This window comes from Zalophus californianus, chromosome 9 (genome assembly GCF_009762305.2).
Source record: "Zalophus californianus isolate mZalCal1 chromosome 9, mZalCal1.pri.v2, whole genome shotgun sequence".
Taxonomy (NCBI): Eukaryota; Metazoa; Chordata; class Mammalia; order Carnivora; family Otariidae; genus Zalophus; species Zalophus californianus.
Window position 1 is genome coordinate 24,290,167 of NC_045603.1, and position 16,306 is coordinate 24,306,472.

A 16,306-nucleotide genomic window follows, 5' to 3' on the forward strand; every position below is an offset into this window, starting at 1 on the left:
AAGATGTGCTTCAAATAATTTTGAAAAGTTCAATTTGTCTGAATGCAAAATGAAGCATAATTGATTTTTGACATTTTAATTTTAAGTGAGCTGGTTGTCAGATTTCACTTAAAAAGGACCCACAATATCTACATCAAGGGCATGTCAACTATCTTCAACCATTATTGTCATTTTTCTATGTTCATAAATTTATCCTACTACTATAAATGCTATTATTTGACATGTGTGAGGAAGAATTATGGTTAATCATATCTCTAGTTTATTGCAAACATAAACACCACCCAGAAATTAATAATTTAAAAGAATCTCTACATGGATTCCATTGTTCAACAATAAAATTAGAAATATTGAACCTCTATAGAGGTCAAAACATCATACTAGATGTTGCATCCACAGAGAGGAATAAGAAATGGCCTCTGCCCACGGGGGAGAGAAACCTGGAGACAAAATCATCCCCATTCTATGTGAGACTTACAATAGTAGGAAATGAATTTTCAGGTGCACAGAAGAGAGTATGATTGCCTTTAGGTGATAGAAAAATATCACAAAAGAGGTGACACGTGAGAAGCATCCTGAAGGATCTGTAGGACCTTGCCAGGCAGAAGGAAATATGAAGGTAATGGCCCAGAGCCATGAAATGGCCTAGGACTCTCCGGATCCTGAGACAGGAATATCAGGGGCAGGTCTTCAAGGACCCAGGATGCCACATCAAAGACCATGGCTTTTCCCTATGGACAGTTAGATTTGACTTTTGGGTAGAAACAAATGTAGTAGAGGTGAATACAACACACAAGAAGGAATAGAGGAAGACAAAAAGCCTAGTTAGCTTTCTAAAGCCTTACAAAAATCTCAACAAGGCATGCTGAAGCCCTAAATCACAGCAGCTGGAACAGGGATGAGTCAGGAAGTTTATCAGTTACCGACTGCTGCATAATAATGCAAAAAAACTTAGTGGCATACAATAGTAAGTGTTTATGCTCATATATCTGGCAGTCAGTTGGGCTAGACGAAGCTGGGTTTGGTGAGCAGCTTGGCTGAGACAACTCTCCTTCACATGTCTCATCTTTCTCTTGGGACCAGCAGCTAGCTCAGTCATCTTGTGTGTGTGTGTGTTTAATGTCCACAATGGAAGTGCAAGAGTTGTACTTCAAGAAGTACAAGGCAGTAACATACCACACCTCTTAAAGCTTAGGCTTGAAACTGGCACACCATCACTTCTGTTTTATTGGCCACATGGCCAAACCCAAAGTCAGATGGGGAAAAATACTCTATCATATTTTTACTAGTAGGAACTGCAAAGTCAAATGGCAAAGGGCGGGAAAACAGGTAGGAGAGGACTAGTGTCGATAATGCAATATATCATACTCTGCCCTCTGGGCCACAGTCACTTGTGTTCCTCCCAAATGCAATACATGCTCACCCCCATCAATGGATTCTCAAAAGCCACATCCAATCACCGCATCATATTCCAAGTTGTGATCTACATTAGATCCAGATGAGTCTCATTTTGAAAAGAATGATTGCTCTTTGTTCAGAGAATACCAAACAAAAGAATGAGCTATCTGCCCCCTCCTGATCACACACACACACACACACACACACACACACACACACACACTACAATCAGTGGTGAAGTTGAGGCAGGATACATGCAATACACACCCCCATTTAAGAACGGGGGGCTCTTAGCAGTCACTGGCCCACAGCAATTCTGAAATCCCACTGGACAAATGTTGCTCTGTGGATGGGGAATGTTTCTTGATTAGGCCTGGGTTCTGTTTCCTGGGAGTGCCTCCCCACCGTCCCTTGTTTTCTATTGGTTTTGACTCTGCTCTATGAGATTTCATCCTCCTCCTCAACCACTTCGGAAAAGGGCTTTGGAAGAGCTGCCACTCTAACAACAGAGCAACTTTCTCAGGAGTTAAAAAATATTTTTGAAAAGCCTCAATTTCTTTTAGTCCTAGATGGCAGTGCTTTTGCTAATTCAACAGTCTGAAACAATTTGTGGATTTCTATGCATTTGATTCCACAGTCTACTTTGTGTGTCAAAAGCCAGAAATCACACTCACAATTCTTTTCTAGATCTGCTTTTCTCTCATTCTTCACTTAATTACTACTACTAAGCACATTTGACTAATAGGGGACCATGTCCTTAAGCTTTATAAATGTCCTTTTATTCAACTGAAAAGGTATAATCCAGGCTCTCAATTTTCTCAGTCTCTTTTACACTATTAAAAATTGAGGACTCCAAAGAGTGCACCTTAGAAAATTCTAGAAAGTACAAGAATACACAAGTACCCATTCCATTAAATATCAGGGCATTAAATATTCACTTGTCATGTAACCTCGGGAAAACTCCACTGTGCCCATGAGAAAAATAAAAGTGAAAAAGACCATGTCTTAGTATTATTATGAAAATAATCTGATCTCACCAGACCCAAAAATGACCTTGGAAATTCCCAGGAATCCCAAACTACATTTTGAGACTCCTTGGTCTAGACACCTTTCTTCTTCTCAGAGGTTCAGGACTGTTTCTATAGCCACACCCTTTATTTTCCCACAAATAACATAAATCTACACATATTATTTCTTTATCTTTATGTCACTGTAGTCTTTAAGAGCTCTATTTTATCTAAGAATGTGGAACTTGCGAATTTGATACATAAAATAATTCTTTACTAGAAATATTTTAGGTAAGAAAAAGTGACTATCCACAGCACTAACTTGTTGGGCATTCTGTTAACTTCAGCTGCAAAATAGTCTATCTAAACATCAATAAGATAAGAAACAAAACTTTGAAAATCTCTACAGAGTTGGAGAGACAAAAATTAAGAGCTCATGACTCACTAAGATAGGACCTGATGGAACACTAATGGTTTGGTTTAAACTCTGAAGGATTAGGGCACCCTGGGTGGCTCAGTCCGTTAAGTGTCTGACTCTTGATTTGATTTTGGCTCAGGTCATGATCTCAGGGTTGTGGGATTGAGCCCCATGTCAGGGTCTGTGCTCAGCCTGGAGTCTGCTTGTTTTCTCCCTCTGCCCCTCCCCCCACTGGCACACTCACTCTTTTGCTCTCTCTCAAATAACTAAATCTTAAAAAAATAAGACAAAAAAACCTCTTAAGTATTAAACCACAAAAACAAGAATAAACCAGGGACTTATACTCAACTTGGAATCAGCACACCCCTAGCTGCCTGCCACAGTGAAAAGAAAATCTCTGGGAGAAGACAGCAGCATTCAAAGACTCAAGAGAGTTTCTACAATTTTTCATAACAATGTCAGTCCCTCAGTAAAGAAATATTCAAGAAGACGAGAAGGCACTATGTGACCAAAACCTGAGAGAAATAATGTAAAATGGAAACAAATCCATAGGATAATCTGATATTAGTTATCAGCACAGACTTTAAAATAACTAAGATGAATACACTTAAGGAATTAAATTATAAGATTTCAACAGAGAATTAGAAACTATTAAAAAAAAAGAACCAAGTGGAAACTCTAAGCTGAAAAATGAAACAGGTGATATTAAATACTTACCAGATTAGGTAAACAGTGAATTAGACATAGCTGAAGAGAAAAATAGTTTCTGCTAAAATTTTTATTGGGATTATACTGAATCTGTAAATCAATATGGGAAGAACTGACATTTGCCTTCCAACCAATGAACATGGCGTCTCTTCATTTATTTAGGTTTACTTTCTCCCTGGAATGTTTTGGAGAATTCAGTGTATAAGTCTTAGATAACTTCTATCGAATTTATACCTAAGTATATAATATTTTTGATGCTAGTATAAATAGTATTGACTTTTCAATTTTTTGTTAGTATATAGAAATGCAACTGATTTTGTGTGTGTGCAAAAAGGTGGTTTTATTAAAGCACGGGGACAAGACCTTCGGGCAGAAAGAGCTGCACTGGGGTTGTGAAGAGTGAATGATTATAAACTTTGGGGTTGGGGGACAACTGATTTTTGTATATTGACCAAGTATACAGTAACCTTGTTACTCACATATTAACTTTAGAATGTTCATATATTCCATAGGTTTTTTGTAGAGTCCAATATGTCATGTGTGGGGAGACTTTTACCTCTTCCTTTATAATGTGAATGGTTTTTCTTTTTCTTGCCTAACTGTCTTGGCTAGAAATTCGAGTACAGTATTTTATAGAAGATAGTGGACATCCTTGCTTTGTCTCTGATCTTAGGGGAAAAACATTCAGTCTTTCACCATTAAGTTATGAGGTTAGCTGCAGGTTTTTCTTAAGACGCCCTTTATCAAGATGAGCAAGTTCTTTTTTATTTTTACTTTACTGAGAGTTTTTATCAGAAATGAATGTTGTGGGGCGCCTGGGTGGCTCAGTCGTTAAGCGTCTGCTTTCGGCTCAGGTCATGATCCTGGGATCCTGGGATCAAGCCCCGCATCGGGCTCCCTGCTCCGCGGGAGGCCTGCTTCTCCCTCTCCCCCTCCCCCCTGCTTGTGTTCCCTCTCTCGCCATCTCTCTCTCTGTCAAATAAGTAAATAAAACTTTAAAAAAAAAATGTTGGGTTTTGTCAAATGCCCTTTTTGCATTTATTGAGACAATCATGTGGTTTTCCTATGTTAGTCTGTCAACAGAGTGAATTATTTAGTGAATTTTCTAATGTTAGCCCAAATTTGCATTAACATAAATCTCACTAGTTCATATATTCTCCTTTTTACACATCGTTAAATTCAAATTGTTAAACTTTGTTTAGAACTTTTGCATCTGTGTTTGTGATAAATATTGGCTTGTCGTTTTCTTGTGATTTTGGTATCAGAGTAATGCTGGCCTCAAAGAAGGAGTTGGGAATTATCCCCTCTTCTATTTCATGGGTGTATTTGTTGAGAATTGAGTATTTTCCTCCTCAAATATTTGAAAGAATTCACCAGTATAGTTAGGTTTGGCATATTCTGTCAGAAATATACGTAGGGGCACCTGGGTGGCTCAGTCAGTTAAGAGTCTGAGTTTTGGTTACAGGTCACGTCGTGATCTCAGGGTGCTGAGATTGAGCGCTGCGCGAGGCTCTGTGCTCAGCGTGGAGTTGACTTGAGATTCTCTCTCCCCCTCGGCCTCTTTCCCCACTCGCATGTGCTCTCTCAAATTAAAAAAAAAAAGAGTATCTGTAGAACCTGTAGTCATGTCATTTCTCATTCTTAATATTGATAATTTGTCTTCTTTCTCATCAGTCTGACTAAAGATTTATCAACCGTATTGATCTCAAACAGTTAGCTTTCAGTTTCACTGACTTTCTCAATGGATTTTATTTTCTATTGCATTGATTTCTTCCCTAATCCTTTTTCCTTAGAGTTTCACTTGCTATTATTTTTCTAGCTTAAGATGAAAGCTTCAGTCCTTGATTTGAATTCTTTTTTCTAATATAGACATCTGATGATATAAATTTCCCTGTAAAGTACTGCTTTATCTGATTCCCCCACAAATTTTGTTTTCATTTGCATTAAGTTCAATATACTTTTTATTTCTTCTTTTCATATTTAAACCACTTGTCTTTATATTTAAATAGGTTTAGTGGATTCAATATATAGCTGGATTTTAAAAACTCGGTCTAATCAGGGTAACTGATGATTAACAGTTAATATAATTATTGACATTGCTGTTTAAATCTACCATCTTATTTTTTTTTCTATTTGTCCCATTTATTCTTTGTCTCCCTTTCTTCTTTTTCTTCCTTCTTTTGCATTATTTTTTGTGACTACATTTTATCATCTTTGTTGGTTTATTAGTTATGACTTTTTACTGTTGCTTTAGGGCTTACAGTAAACATTCTTAACTTATCACGGTCTACTTTCAAGTAATACTACACTATCTCACAGTTAGTGTTAGAACCTTAGAGTAGTATATTTCATTTCCCTCCTCCCACCCTTGCTACTGTTGTCAGACATTTCACTTTATTTATATTAACCACACAACATCTTGTCATTATTTTTGCTTTAAATCATTAATTATCCTTTAAGGATAATTTAAAATGGAAAAAAAAAAAAGCCTTACATTTGTTCACGTATTTACCATTTTTGGCATCCTGGTTACTTTGCATGGAAACATATTTCTAACTGGTACCATATTCCTTCTGACTAAAGGCATTCTTTAACATTTCCTGTAGAGCAAGTCTGCTTGTGATGAATTCTTCCAGCCTTCCAAGGTCTGAAAAAGTTTTATTTTTCATTTTTGAAAGACATCTTTGCTGGATATAGAATTGAAAGTTGAGTATTTTTCTTTCAGTACTTTAAAGATGTTACTCCACTATCTCTGCACTCTTGTCTTTGTTCTTGTCTTTTAAATTTAGCTGCTTTAAGAATTTTCCTTTGACACAAGTTTTAAGGAATTTGATTATGATGTGTTTTGGTATAGTTTTATTTCTTGTACTTAGAGGTTCATTGGGTTTCTTGGGTCTTATTTGTTTCCCTCTCTCAGGGAACACTGTCCTGTGCTGCCTAATATCTTATAATTGAAAACTGTCTCATATTTTGTGTTTTTAGAATTTCAAATAGGTAAATCCAATCTCTATTATTCCATTTTGGCCAGAGGCAAAAGTTCAATTTCAGGCATCTCATTTTTACCATATAAAAATTTTATTTTTTGTACTTACGTAACTTTTAAATTCCGTGACAAAATGTTTCATCTATATACATAAAGTTACTCAAATTGTTTTATTTATCCCACCTCTTTTAATACACATTATGTGCATTTATAGAAAAAAGGCAACAGGAAAATATTAATGGACTTAAATACAGCATGCAGGCAAAACACACTTTATGTTTTCTAAACCTGTTTGATAATGATATATAAGGAAACTTGTTACAAACCATAATGCTTCCAATAATCTGTCAGGAAAAAAAGATCACATTAGCACCCATTTATACTTTAACACAAACATATTCTCTGAGCCACACTGGGAAAAAGAAATATTTCTGTTTTTATTTCCTGAAGTAATTATTAGTAGGTTTACACTTATTAAATATATCCTTAAAATTTCCACCACTTTGGAAAACCATAAAGTTAGTAAGCTAGCTAGATTTCCTTTTTATTTTAGTAAATATTTTTATGACAGAAGTCAAAATTGGGTAGGAGTGCTGTATACAAGGTACATAGTTTAAATCTTTGGGACAAGAGACTACAAGAAGGTAAATAAGCCAGTAGCCCTCCTAATCTTATATCAGTAAGACTGTATATATATCATAGCAGGTAGATGTATACATCCACCCATACCAGAGAGGTATGTATTCTTTTGACAATTAACCTTTCTAAATTTTATGGTAAGGTCAATAAAAACATTATACACAGCACACAAAGAATTACAGAAAGTTAATGATATAAACCACAAAACAAAATAATCCATACTTCTCATTTGGAAGGGAAAAAAATGGGACTAATACTGAACTTAGCATCTAATATAAAATTTTCACTCATTGTAAGTTGTATCATATTGATTACAGAATAACTCTGCATGTTATTAATTCATGAGACAATCAGCAGATATGCAGCTCTAGTCAAGTCTTGTAAGCCCCTAAATGTTTTCATAGGTAAAGTGAAATTAGCTAAAAAATACCAAACAGGAGCAGAGATTTGTGAGAAGTACAAAACACATAAATGCAATAGATATATAATGTAATCTGTGCAATTCAAAACTCCCAAAATTTTCTTATGAAATGTACAATAAATAATAGTCATACTTGACTTTATCAAGTTAACAAAATAATCACTAACCAACCTTGTGTTTTACTAGTCAATTGCTTAGAAACACCAACTGCCATTTAAAATTTACTTTCATCATAAAAATAGAAGGCATATCAAACTCTTTAATCCTCAAATATCCAAAAAAAATTTGGAAGGCAACTGTCAATCAAAAATATTATCTGTTAAAAAAGGTGATTAAAAAACATACATAACCTATTTTTTTGCGCAATTTTTTTTTCTTATGAAAAAGGGCACTTAGTATATAGCTAAAGCTTTCAGAAATTATAGATCCTGTTGACTTTCCTATTAGGCAGATGACATGTTGTACAGTTTTTAATATAAAAATATAAATATCTTTGACAGAGAAGGTGAAATAGTGGTTGGTATAAAATCCCATCACCATTTTACTTGAAAAAAACTTTTTTCCTAAAGACCATGAAAACAATACTGATTCCATGCAGTTCTGTGTTGCCAGAAGCTTCCCAAATTATAAAACACTAAGGTATTCACTGAAATTTCAAAAGTGGGCCCGTAGTCTTTTGTTTTCTTCTCGTAGTCTTTCAATTTCAGCCACTAAACCTTCATTCACTGAGTATCTTTCCAGCAAAGAGTGCATTTCATTCTAGAAAAGAGAAAAAATGTTTTTTAAAGCATTGGTATTTCACATTTATTTGGAAAGCTGTTTTACATAGTTTCAGCTATCATTTCTGTCATGTTCAATTACCTAGCTGAATGGTTACATCCTTACTACTTTGTTAATATAAATGAAAGATCACTGGTGAAGTTACATACTTGGAAGGCTTATATTTGCACATGTGGGAAGCTTTTAGCTTACTTATTAAAATAAATAAATAAAAAGCTGTGAAAAAGTAGCTTTAACTATTATAGGTTTAAAAGAAGGGTGACTAAAGCAACGGAATACACATTCTTCTCTAGTGCCCATGGAACTTTCTCCAGAATTGATCACATCCTAGGTCACAAATCGGGTCTCAACCAGTACCAAAAGATTGGGATTATTCCCTGCATATTTTCAGACCACAATGCCTTGAAACTAGAACTCAATCACAAGAGGAAAGTCGGAAAGAACTCAAATACATGGAGGCTAAAGAGCATTCTACTAAAGAATGAATGGGTCAACCAGGAAATTAAAGAAGAATTAAAAAAATTCATGGAAACCAATGAAAATGAAAACACAACTGTTCAAAATCTTTGGGATACAGCAAAGGCAGTCCTAAGATGAAAGTATACAGCAATACAAGCCTTTCTGAAGAAACAAGAAAGGTCTCAAATACACAACCTAACCCTACACCTAAAGGAGCCAGAGAAAAAACAGCAAATAAAGCCTAAACCCAGCAGGAGAAGAGAAATCATAAAGATCAGAGCAGAAATCAATGAACTAGAAACCAAAAGAACAGCAGAACAGATCAATGAAACTAGGAGCTGGTTCTTTGAAAGAATTAACAAGATTGATAAACCCCTGGCCAGACTTATCAAAAAGAAAAGAGAAATGACCCAAATCAACAAAATCATGAATGAAAGAGGAGAGATCACAACCAACACCAAAGAAATACAAACAATTATAAGAACATATTATGAGCAACTCTATGCCAGCAATTTAGATAACCTGGAAGAAATGGATGCATTCCTAGAAATATATCAACTACCAAAATTGAACCAGGAAGAAATAGAAAACCTGAACAGACCTATAACCACTAAGGACATTGAAGCAGTCATCAAAAATTTCCCAAGAAACAAAAGCCTGGGGCCAGATGGCTTCCCAGGGGAATTCTACCAAACATTTAAAGAAGAATTAATACCTATTCTCCTGAAACTGTTCCAAAAAATAGAAATGGAAGGAAAACTTCCAAACTCATTTTATGAGGCCACCATTACCTTGATCCCAAAACCAGACAAAGATCCCATCAAAAAGGAGAATTACAGACCAATATCCTTGATGAACATGGATGTAAAAATTCTCACCAAAATACTAGCCAATAGGATCCAACAGTACATTAAAAGGATAATTCACCATGACCAAGTGGGATTTATCCCTGGGCTGCAAGGTTGGTTCAACATCCACAAATCAATCAACGTGATACAATACATTAACAAAAGAAAGAACAAGAATCATAGGACCCTCTCAACAGATGCAGAAAAAGCATTTGACAAAGTACAGCATCCTTTCTTGATCAAAACTCTTCAGAGTATAGGGATAGAGGGTACATATTCTCAATATCATAAAAGCCATCTATGAAAAACCTACAGCGAATATCATTCTCAATGCGGCAAGGATGTCCACTATCACCACTGCTATTCAACATAGTATTAGAAGTCCTAGCCACAGCAATCAGACAACAGAAAGAAATCAAAGGCATCCAAATCGGCAAAGAGGAAGTCAAACTCTCACTCTTTGCAGATGATATGATACTGTATGTGGAAAACCCAAAAGACTCCACCCCAAAACTGCTAGAACTCATACAGGAATTCAGTCAAGTAGCAGGCTATAAAATCAATGCACAGAAATCAGTGGCATTCCTATACACCAACAACAAGACAGAAGAAAGAGAAATTAAGGAGTCGATCCCATTCACAATTGCACCCAAAACCATAAGATACCTAGGAATAAGTTTAACCAAGGAGGTAAAGGATCTGTACTCCGAAAACTACAAAATACTCATGAAAGAAATTGAAGAAGACACAAAGAAATGGAAAAACGTTCCATGCTCATGGATTGGAAGAACAAACATTGTGAAGATGTCAATGCTAGAGCAATCTACACATTCAATGCAATCCCCATCAAAATACCATCCACTTTTTTCAAAGAAATGGAACAAATAATCCTAAAATTTGTATGGAACCAGAAGAGACCCTGAATAGCCAGAGGAATGTTGAAAAAGAAAAGCAAAGCCGGTGGCATCACAATTCCGGACTTCCAGCTCTATTACAAAGCTGTCATCATCAAGACAGTATGGTACTGGCACAAAAACAGACACATAGATCAGTGGAACAGAATAGAGAGCCCAGAAATAGATCCTCAACTCTATGGTCAACTCATCTTTGACAAAGCAGGAAAGAATGTCCAGTGGAAAAAAGACAGTCTCTTCAACAAATCGTGTTGGGAAAATTGGACAGCCACATGCAGAAGAATGAAACTGGACCATTTCCTTACACCACACACAAAAATAGACTCCAAATGGTTGAAAGACCTAAACGTGAGACAGGAGTCCATCAAAATCCTAAAGGAGAACACAGGCAGCAACCTCTTTGACCTCAGCCGCAGCAACTTCTTCCTAAAACATCGCCAAAGGCAAGGGAAGCAAGGGCAAAAATGAACTATTGGGATTTCATCAAGATAAAAAGCTTTTGCACAGCAAAAGAAACAGTCCACAAAACCAAAAGACAACCGACAGAATGGGAGAAGATATTTGCAAATGACATATCAGATAAAGGGCTAGTATCCAAAATCTATAAAGAACTTATCCAACTTAACACCCAAAGAACAAATAATCCAATCAAGAAATGGGCAGAAGACATGAACAGACATTTTTCCAAAGAAGACATCCAAATGGCCAACAGACACATGAAAAAGTGCTCCACATCGCTTGGCATCAGGGAAATCCAAATCAAAATCTCAATGAGATACCACCTCACACCAGTCAGAATGGCTAAAATTAACGTCAGGAAACGACAGGTGTTGGCGGGGATGCGGAGAAAGGGGAACCCTCCTACACTGTCGGTGGGAATGCAAGCTGGTGCAGCCACTCTGGAAAACACTATGGAGGTTCCTCAAACAGTTGAAAATAGAACTACCATACGATCCAGCAATTGCACTACTGGGTATTTACCCCAAAGATACAAATGTAGGGATCCGAAGGGGTACGTGCATCCCAATGTTTATAGCAGCAATGTCAAAAGCAGCAACAATAGCCAAACTGTGGAAAGAGTCAAGATGTCCATCAACAGATGAATGGATAAGGAAGATGTGGTATACATACACAATGGAATATTATGCAGCCATCAAAAGGAATGAGATCTTGCCATTTGCAACGACGTGGATGGAACTGGAGGGTGTTATGCTGAGTGAAATAAGTCAATCAGAGAAAGACATGTATCATATGACATCACTGATATGAGGAATTCTTAATCTCAGGAAACAAACTGAGGGTTGCTGGAGTAGTGGGGGGTGGAAGGGAGGGGGTGGCTGGGTGATAGTCATTGGGGAGGGTATGTGCTATGGTGAACGCTGTGAATTGTGCAAGACTGTTGAATCACAGATCTGTATCTCTGAAACAAATAATGCAATATATGTTAAGAAAAAAAAAAGAAAAAGATAGCAGGAGGGGAAGAATGAAGGGGAGTAAGTTGGAGGGAGAGACGATGGACTCTGAAAAACAAACTGAGGGTTCTAGAGGGGAGAGGGGTGGGAGGATGGGTATTAAAGAGGGCACATTCTGCGTGGAGCACTGGGTGTTATGCACAAACAATGAATCATGGAACACTACATCAAAAGCTAATGATGTAATGTATGGTGATTAACATAACAATTAAAAATTTTAAAAAAATCATACCCATTTAAAAAAAAAGGGTGACTAGTTAAAATCTATTTTACTTTTTTTTAAAGATTTTTATTTTATTATTTATTTTAAAGATTTTATTTATTTATTTGACAGAGACACAGCGAGAGAGAGAACACAAGCAGGGGGAGTGGAAGAGGGAGAAGCAGGCCTCCCACGGAGCAGGTAGCCCGATGCGGGGCTTGATCCCAGGATCCTGGGATCATGACCCGAGCCGAAGGCAGACATCTAACCACTGAGCCACCCAAGTGCCCCTTTACTTTTAAATTTCTAAAACTCCCTGTTTGTTTATTCTAGCAACTAGATATAATAAAGTAAAAATATATCACCCTTTAATGGACTTTTTAAATCCACAACTCTATACTCATTTAAAATAAAATGTCATACCTACCAATTGCATGTGAAACTGTTTAATCATCTCCACTTGCAAATTCACAATGTCCCTATGGCACGCTTCTCTAGGGAAGAATGTAAAATACCTGTTAGAATTATAATGGTTTTGCCAATTCCAGATCATTCAAGAAACTGCTAAACTTTTCTCATTGTTTCAAATTATTGGATGTTAGTAATAATAATAGTAGTAGTAGTAATAATAAAAATACCAAGGCACCTAGAATTTATTTACTATGTACTAGGCACTGTTTCTTATACTTTGAATGGAAGAACTCATTTAACCTTTATATCAGGTGCAATTATTACCTCCATTTTACCAATGAAGTAACTAAGCCACAGAGCAGTTAAAACTTATCCAATCAAACAACCAGTCAATGGTGGAGCTAGTATATAAACCCCGGCTGTATACATCCAGAACTCTCATACTACACATCCCTTAATATAGAAATTATCATTAAGGAAAGACACAGGTTTATATTACAATGAAATATAGATCATTTACTAGGTTACAATGTTTTAACTATTATCAATGTTTTAGCTATTAAAAAAAATACTTCTAGGAGAATGAAAAGGGTTATTTGGGTGGTTATAATAAAGGTTACCTATAAAATGCAATTCAGTCATACCAGAAAAGAATACATGAAAATTATGTGGTATAATAATAAAAGGATCATTCAGTCACCCATCATACAACTTATGAGCTAGAACATTACCAAAATCATAGAAGTTTCCTATGTGCTCCTCTCTGATACCATTACTTAACTTAGGAGAAGCCCAAGAAAGAAGTCACTACTCTGATGAATTTTGTTTAAGCAATGTAAAAAAGGAAAAAAAAAAGTCTCACAAAGAAGCTGTAGTCAATATATTTTTGCTGTGCCTGGTTTTGAGCATTATAAAACTACCACATCCCATGTAGTACTAAGTAGTGTACACTTCAAAAAATAACCCAACACCATGTTTTCAACATTCATATTCTATACATCTGTAACTCACTGATTTGTATCAGTGTACAGATTCTCCTATCAATTGACATTCAGATCGTTTTCAAGCTTTTACTATTACAATGTTGTTATAAACAATCATGTATGTATTTCCCAACTCACATGCACCCATAACTGCACCCATACCAAGAGTAGATATGCTGAGTTAAAGGCCAGATGTATACTTGTCTAGTTTTACAAAATAATGCAAATTATTTGTTGAAGAGATAGTATCAGTGGACATGCTTGTCATCAGTGTAACAGAATTCCTCTTGCTCTGTATCTACACCAAGACTTGGTCTTGACAGACTTTTCACATTTTCCCATCTAATGGGTGTGAAACAGTATCCCATTGCATTTTCAGTTCTCTGATTAACCACAGAATTGAACACCTTTCCTTATGTTCATAGACTATTCCTCTTCTGTGAAATGCTTGTCCATGCCTTTTAAGCTTGTTTTTCTATTGAATGTCTTTTTTTTTTAAAGACTATTTATTTGAGAGAGAGAGCACAAGCAGGGGAAGGAGCAGGGGGACAAGCAGACTCCCTGCTGAGCAGGGAGCCCGAAGCAGGGGCTCGATCCCAGGACCCTGGGATCATGACCTGAGCTGAAGTTAGATGCTTAACTGATTGAGCCATCCAGGCGCCCATCAAATGTCTTTTATTCTTATTTATTTCTAAGAGTTCTTCACATCATCCAAACCTTTGCTGGATCCTTTGTTGGAGTACTATAGACAGATTTTTGTCCTTTCACTTTGTTAATGGTGCCTTATGATGAGCAGTCCTTGTCAATGTTCTCTAATTACTGACCTAATAACACAATCAAATTTGCCAACCTATTTTTATAGGTAGTGTATCCTCTTATGTTTGATAACTTCCCTACCCTGAAGTCATATATAAATTCCCTTACAATGCTTAAAATTTTACCCTTTAAATTTTTATGTTGGGTAGAATTGATTTTTTTAATAGCAGGGAATAGGGATCTATACTTTTCCTCTGTCATGTATCACATTTCTATATATGCCCAGGTTTTTCTCTGGTCTATTTGATTCGTTTGGGCAATCTGTCCATCCTGTGCTAATGCTACACTATTTTAATTACAGCTTAATAATTAAGCTTACCCATCTGACAAACAAGTCACCTTCAACCTTGTTCTTCTCTAGAATGGAGGATAAAATTTCAGGACCCACCAAGGTAAAAAGGCCTGGTGAATACTCCAGACATTCAGCTGACATCCTAGAAGGGCAGAGATTAACCCTAGGAATAAAGGCAAACCAGAAATAAACTAGCCCTAAGAAAACCTGAAAGCCAGCAAGTACAGGAACAAAATGATCTGCTTGCCAGAAGAAACTTAAATCTTCTTGAAAGACAATAAAAATAGACCCATAGACTTCTGCTTAGGATATAATCTCTCCAGTGAGGACAAGCCAGATAACCTATAAAATCATACATTTTTAAATTCAACTTGAGAAAGCAAAGAAACCTAAATGAATGAAAATCCAGAAAATGATGAGTCCCTTCTAGAAGAAGAGACCCATGATTGTTTTCATCCTCAACAAAGCAAAGGCAGGGGGTGGTGGTGAAAGGGGAAGGGGGGGCTGGAGAGGTAGGGTTGACACAGCTGCCATTGATAGGGTAAGGAGAACTAACTGAAATTTTTATAGATTTTTGTAGGCCAAGTAGGACTGGACCCAAGGAGTCCTAGCCACAAAGAAAATCTCCATTCATGCACCAACTATTTGCCACAGGCCTTCACTGAGTGCTTACGTAAACCATTAGGGGCAGGGCAGGAGGACTGAGAGAGACACCCTAAGGCAGAGAGGCACAGGGTGTGTGAAGACCGAGCACTATGACAACTGAGAGTAACCTGTCGAAGCACTCCAGACCCTTGTGGAGAAAGCAGTCTCCACAGCTGACAGAGCCCCTCAACAGCCCCTCTGTCCCTCCACTGAAAGGTATAGCTCTTCAAGACTTACTGAAGGCTGAGGTCAGAGCAGCAAATTTATAGAAATTCTCTGAGCCATTCTCTGGGTCCTCCCTGAGTCCCAAGCAGAGGCTGCCTATGGTTACTGGAGGGGCAGAAGAATAGAGGGAGTCCCCTACGCACCCCCACTCCCCAGGTGCAGGCATGCATGGCAAGCTGAAAGCTGAAGGCAGGGCAGTGCTATCTCTCTCAATCTGCCCAGCATAAGAGCTTTCTTCCCTTCCAACACTGCTTTACTCACATCATATTAAAGTCAGACAATTCTGCTGTTTTGCCACATATATACATTCCTGAAAATAACAGGAGCAGATTTTAAAAATGTAGTGTGTGTGTGTGTGTGTGTGTGTGTGTGTGTGTGTGTGAGAGATGGAATATTATTCAGCCATAGAAAAGGAACTCTCGCACTATGCAACCACATGGATGAACCTGGAAGATATTATGTTAAATGAAATAAGCCAGGCACGGAAGGACAAATACTGCATGATTCCACTTACATGAGATATCTAAAATAGTCAAACTCATGGAAGCAAAGAACAGAATTATAGGTATCAGGGGCTGGGGAGAATGGGAAATAGGAAGTTGCCAAGTGACAAATACAAAATTTCAGTTAAACAGAATGAATAACTTGTAGAGATTTACTATACAACACTGTGCCTATGGTGAGCAAT

At 36.9% G+C, this 16,306-nt stretch overlaps 1 protein-coding gene across 7 annotated transcripts in view; it reads right to left on the minus strand.

Annotated features, from left to right (window-relative positions):
- Positions 1-6,581: 6,581 nt before the first annotated feature.
- NEDD1 (NEDD1 gamma-tubulin ring complex targeting factor) overlaps positions 6,582-16,306 on the minus strand; it is a 52,256-nt gene continuing 42,531 nt past the window's right edge. For 6 of the 7 annotated variants that reach the window (XM_027594947.2, XM_027594945.2, XM_027594951.2 and 3 more), the window contains 2 exons: positions 12,674-12,740; positions 6,582-8,330 (listed from right to left, as the gene is read on the minus strand). In XM_027594947.2, the coding sequence (XP_027450748.1) occupies positions 8,226-8,330; positions 12,674-12,740 (172 nt within the window). In that variant the 3' untranslated portion in view covers positions 6,582-8,225. The remainder of the gene's footprint in view (positions 8,331-12,673; positions 12,741-16,306) is intronic. The other variant, XM_027594948.2, reaches the window with a different exon arrangement.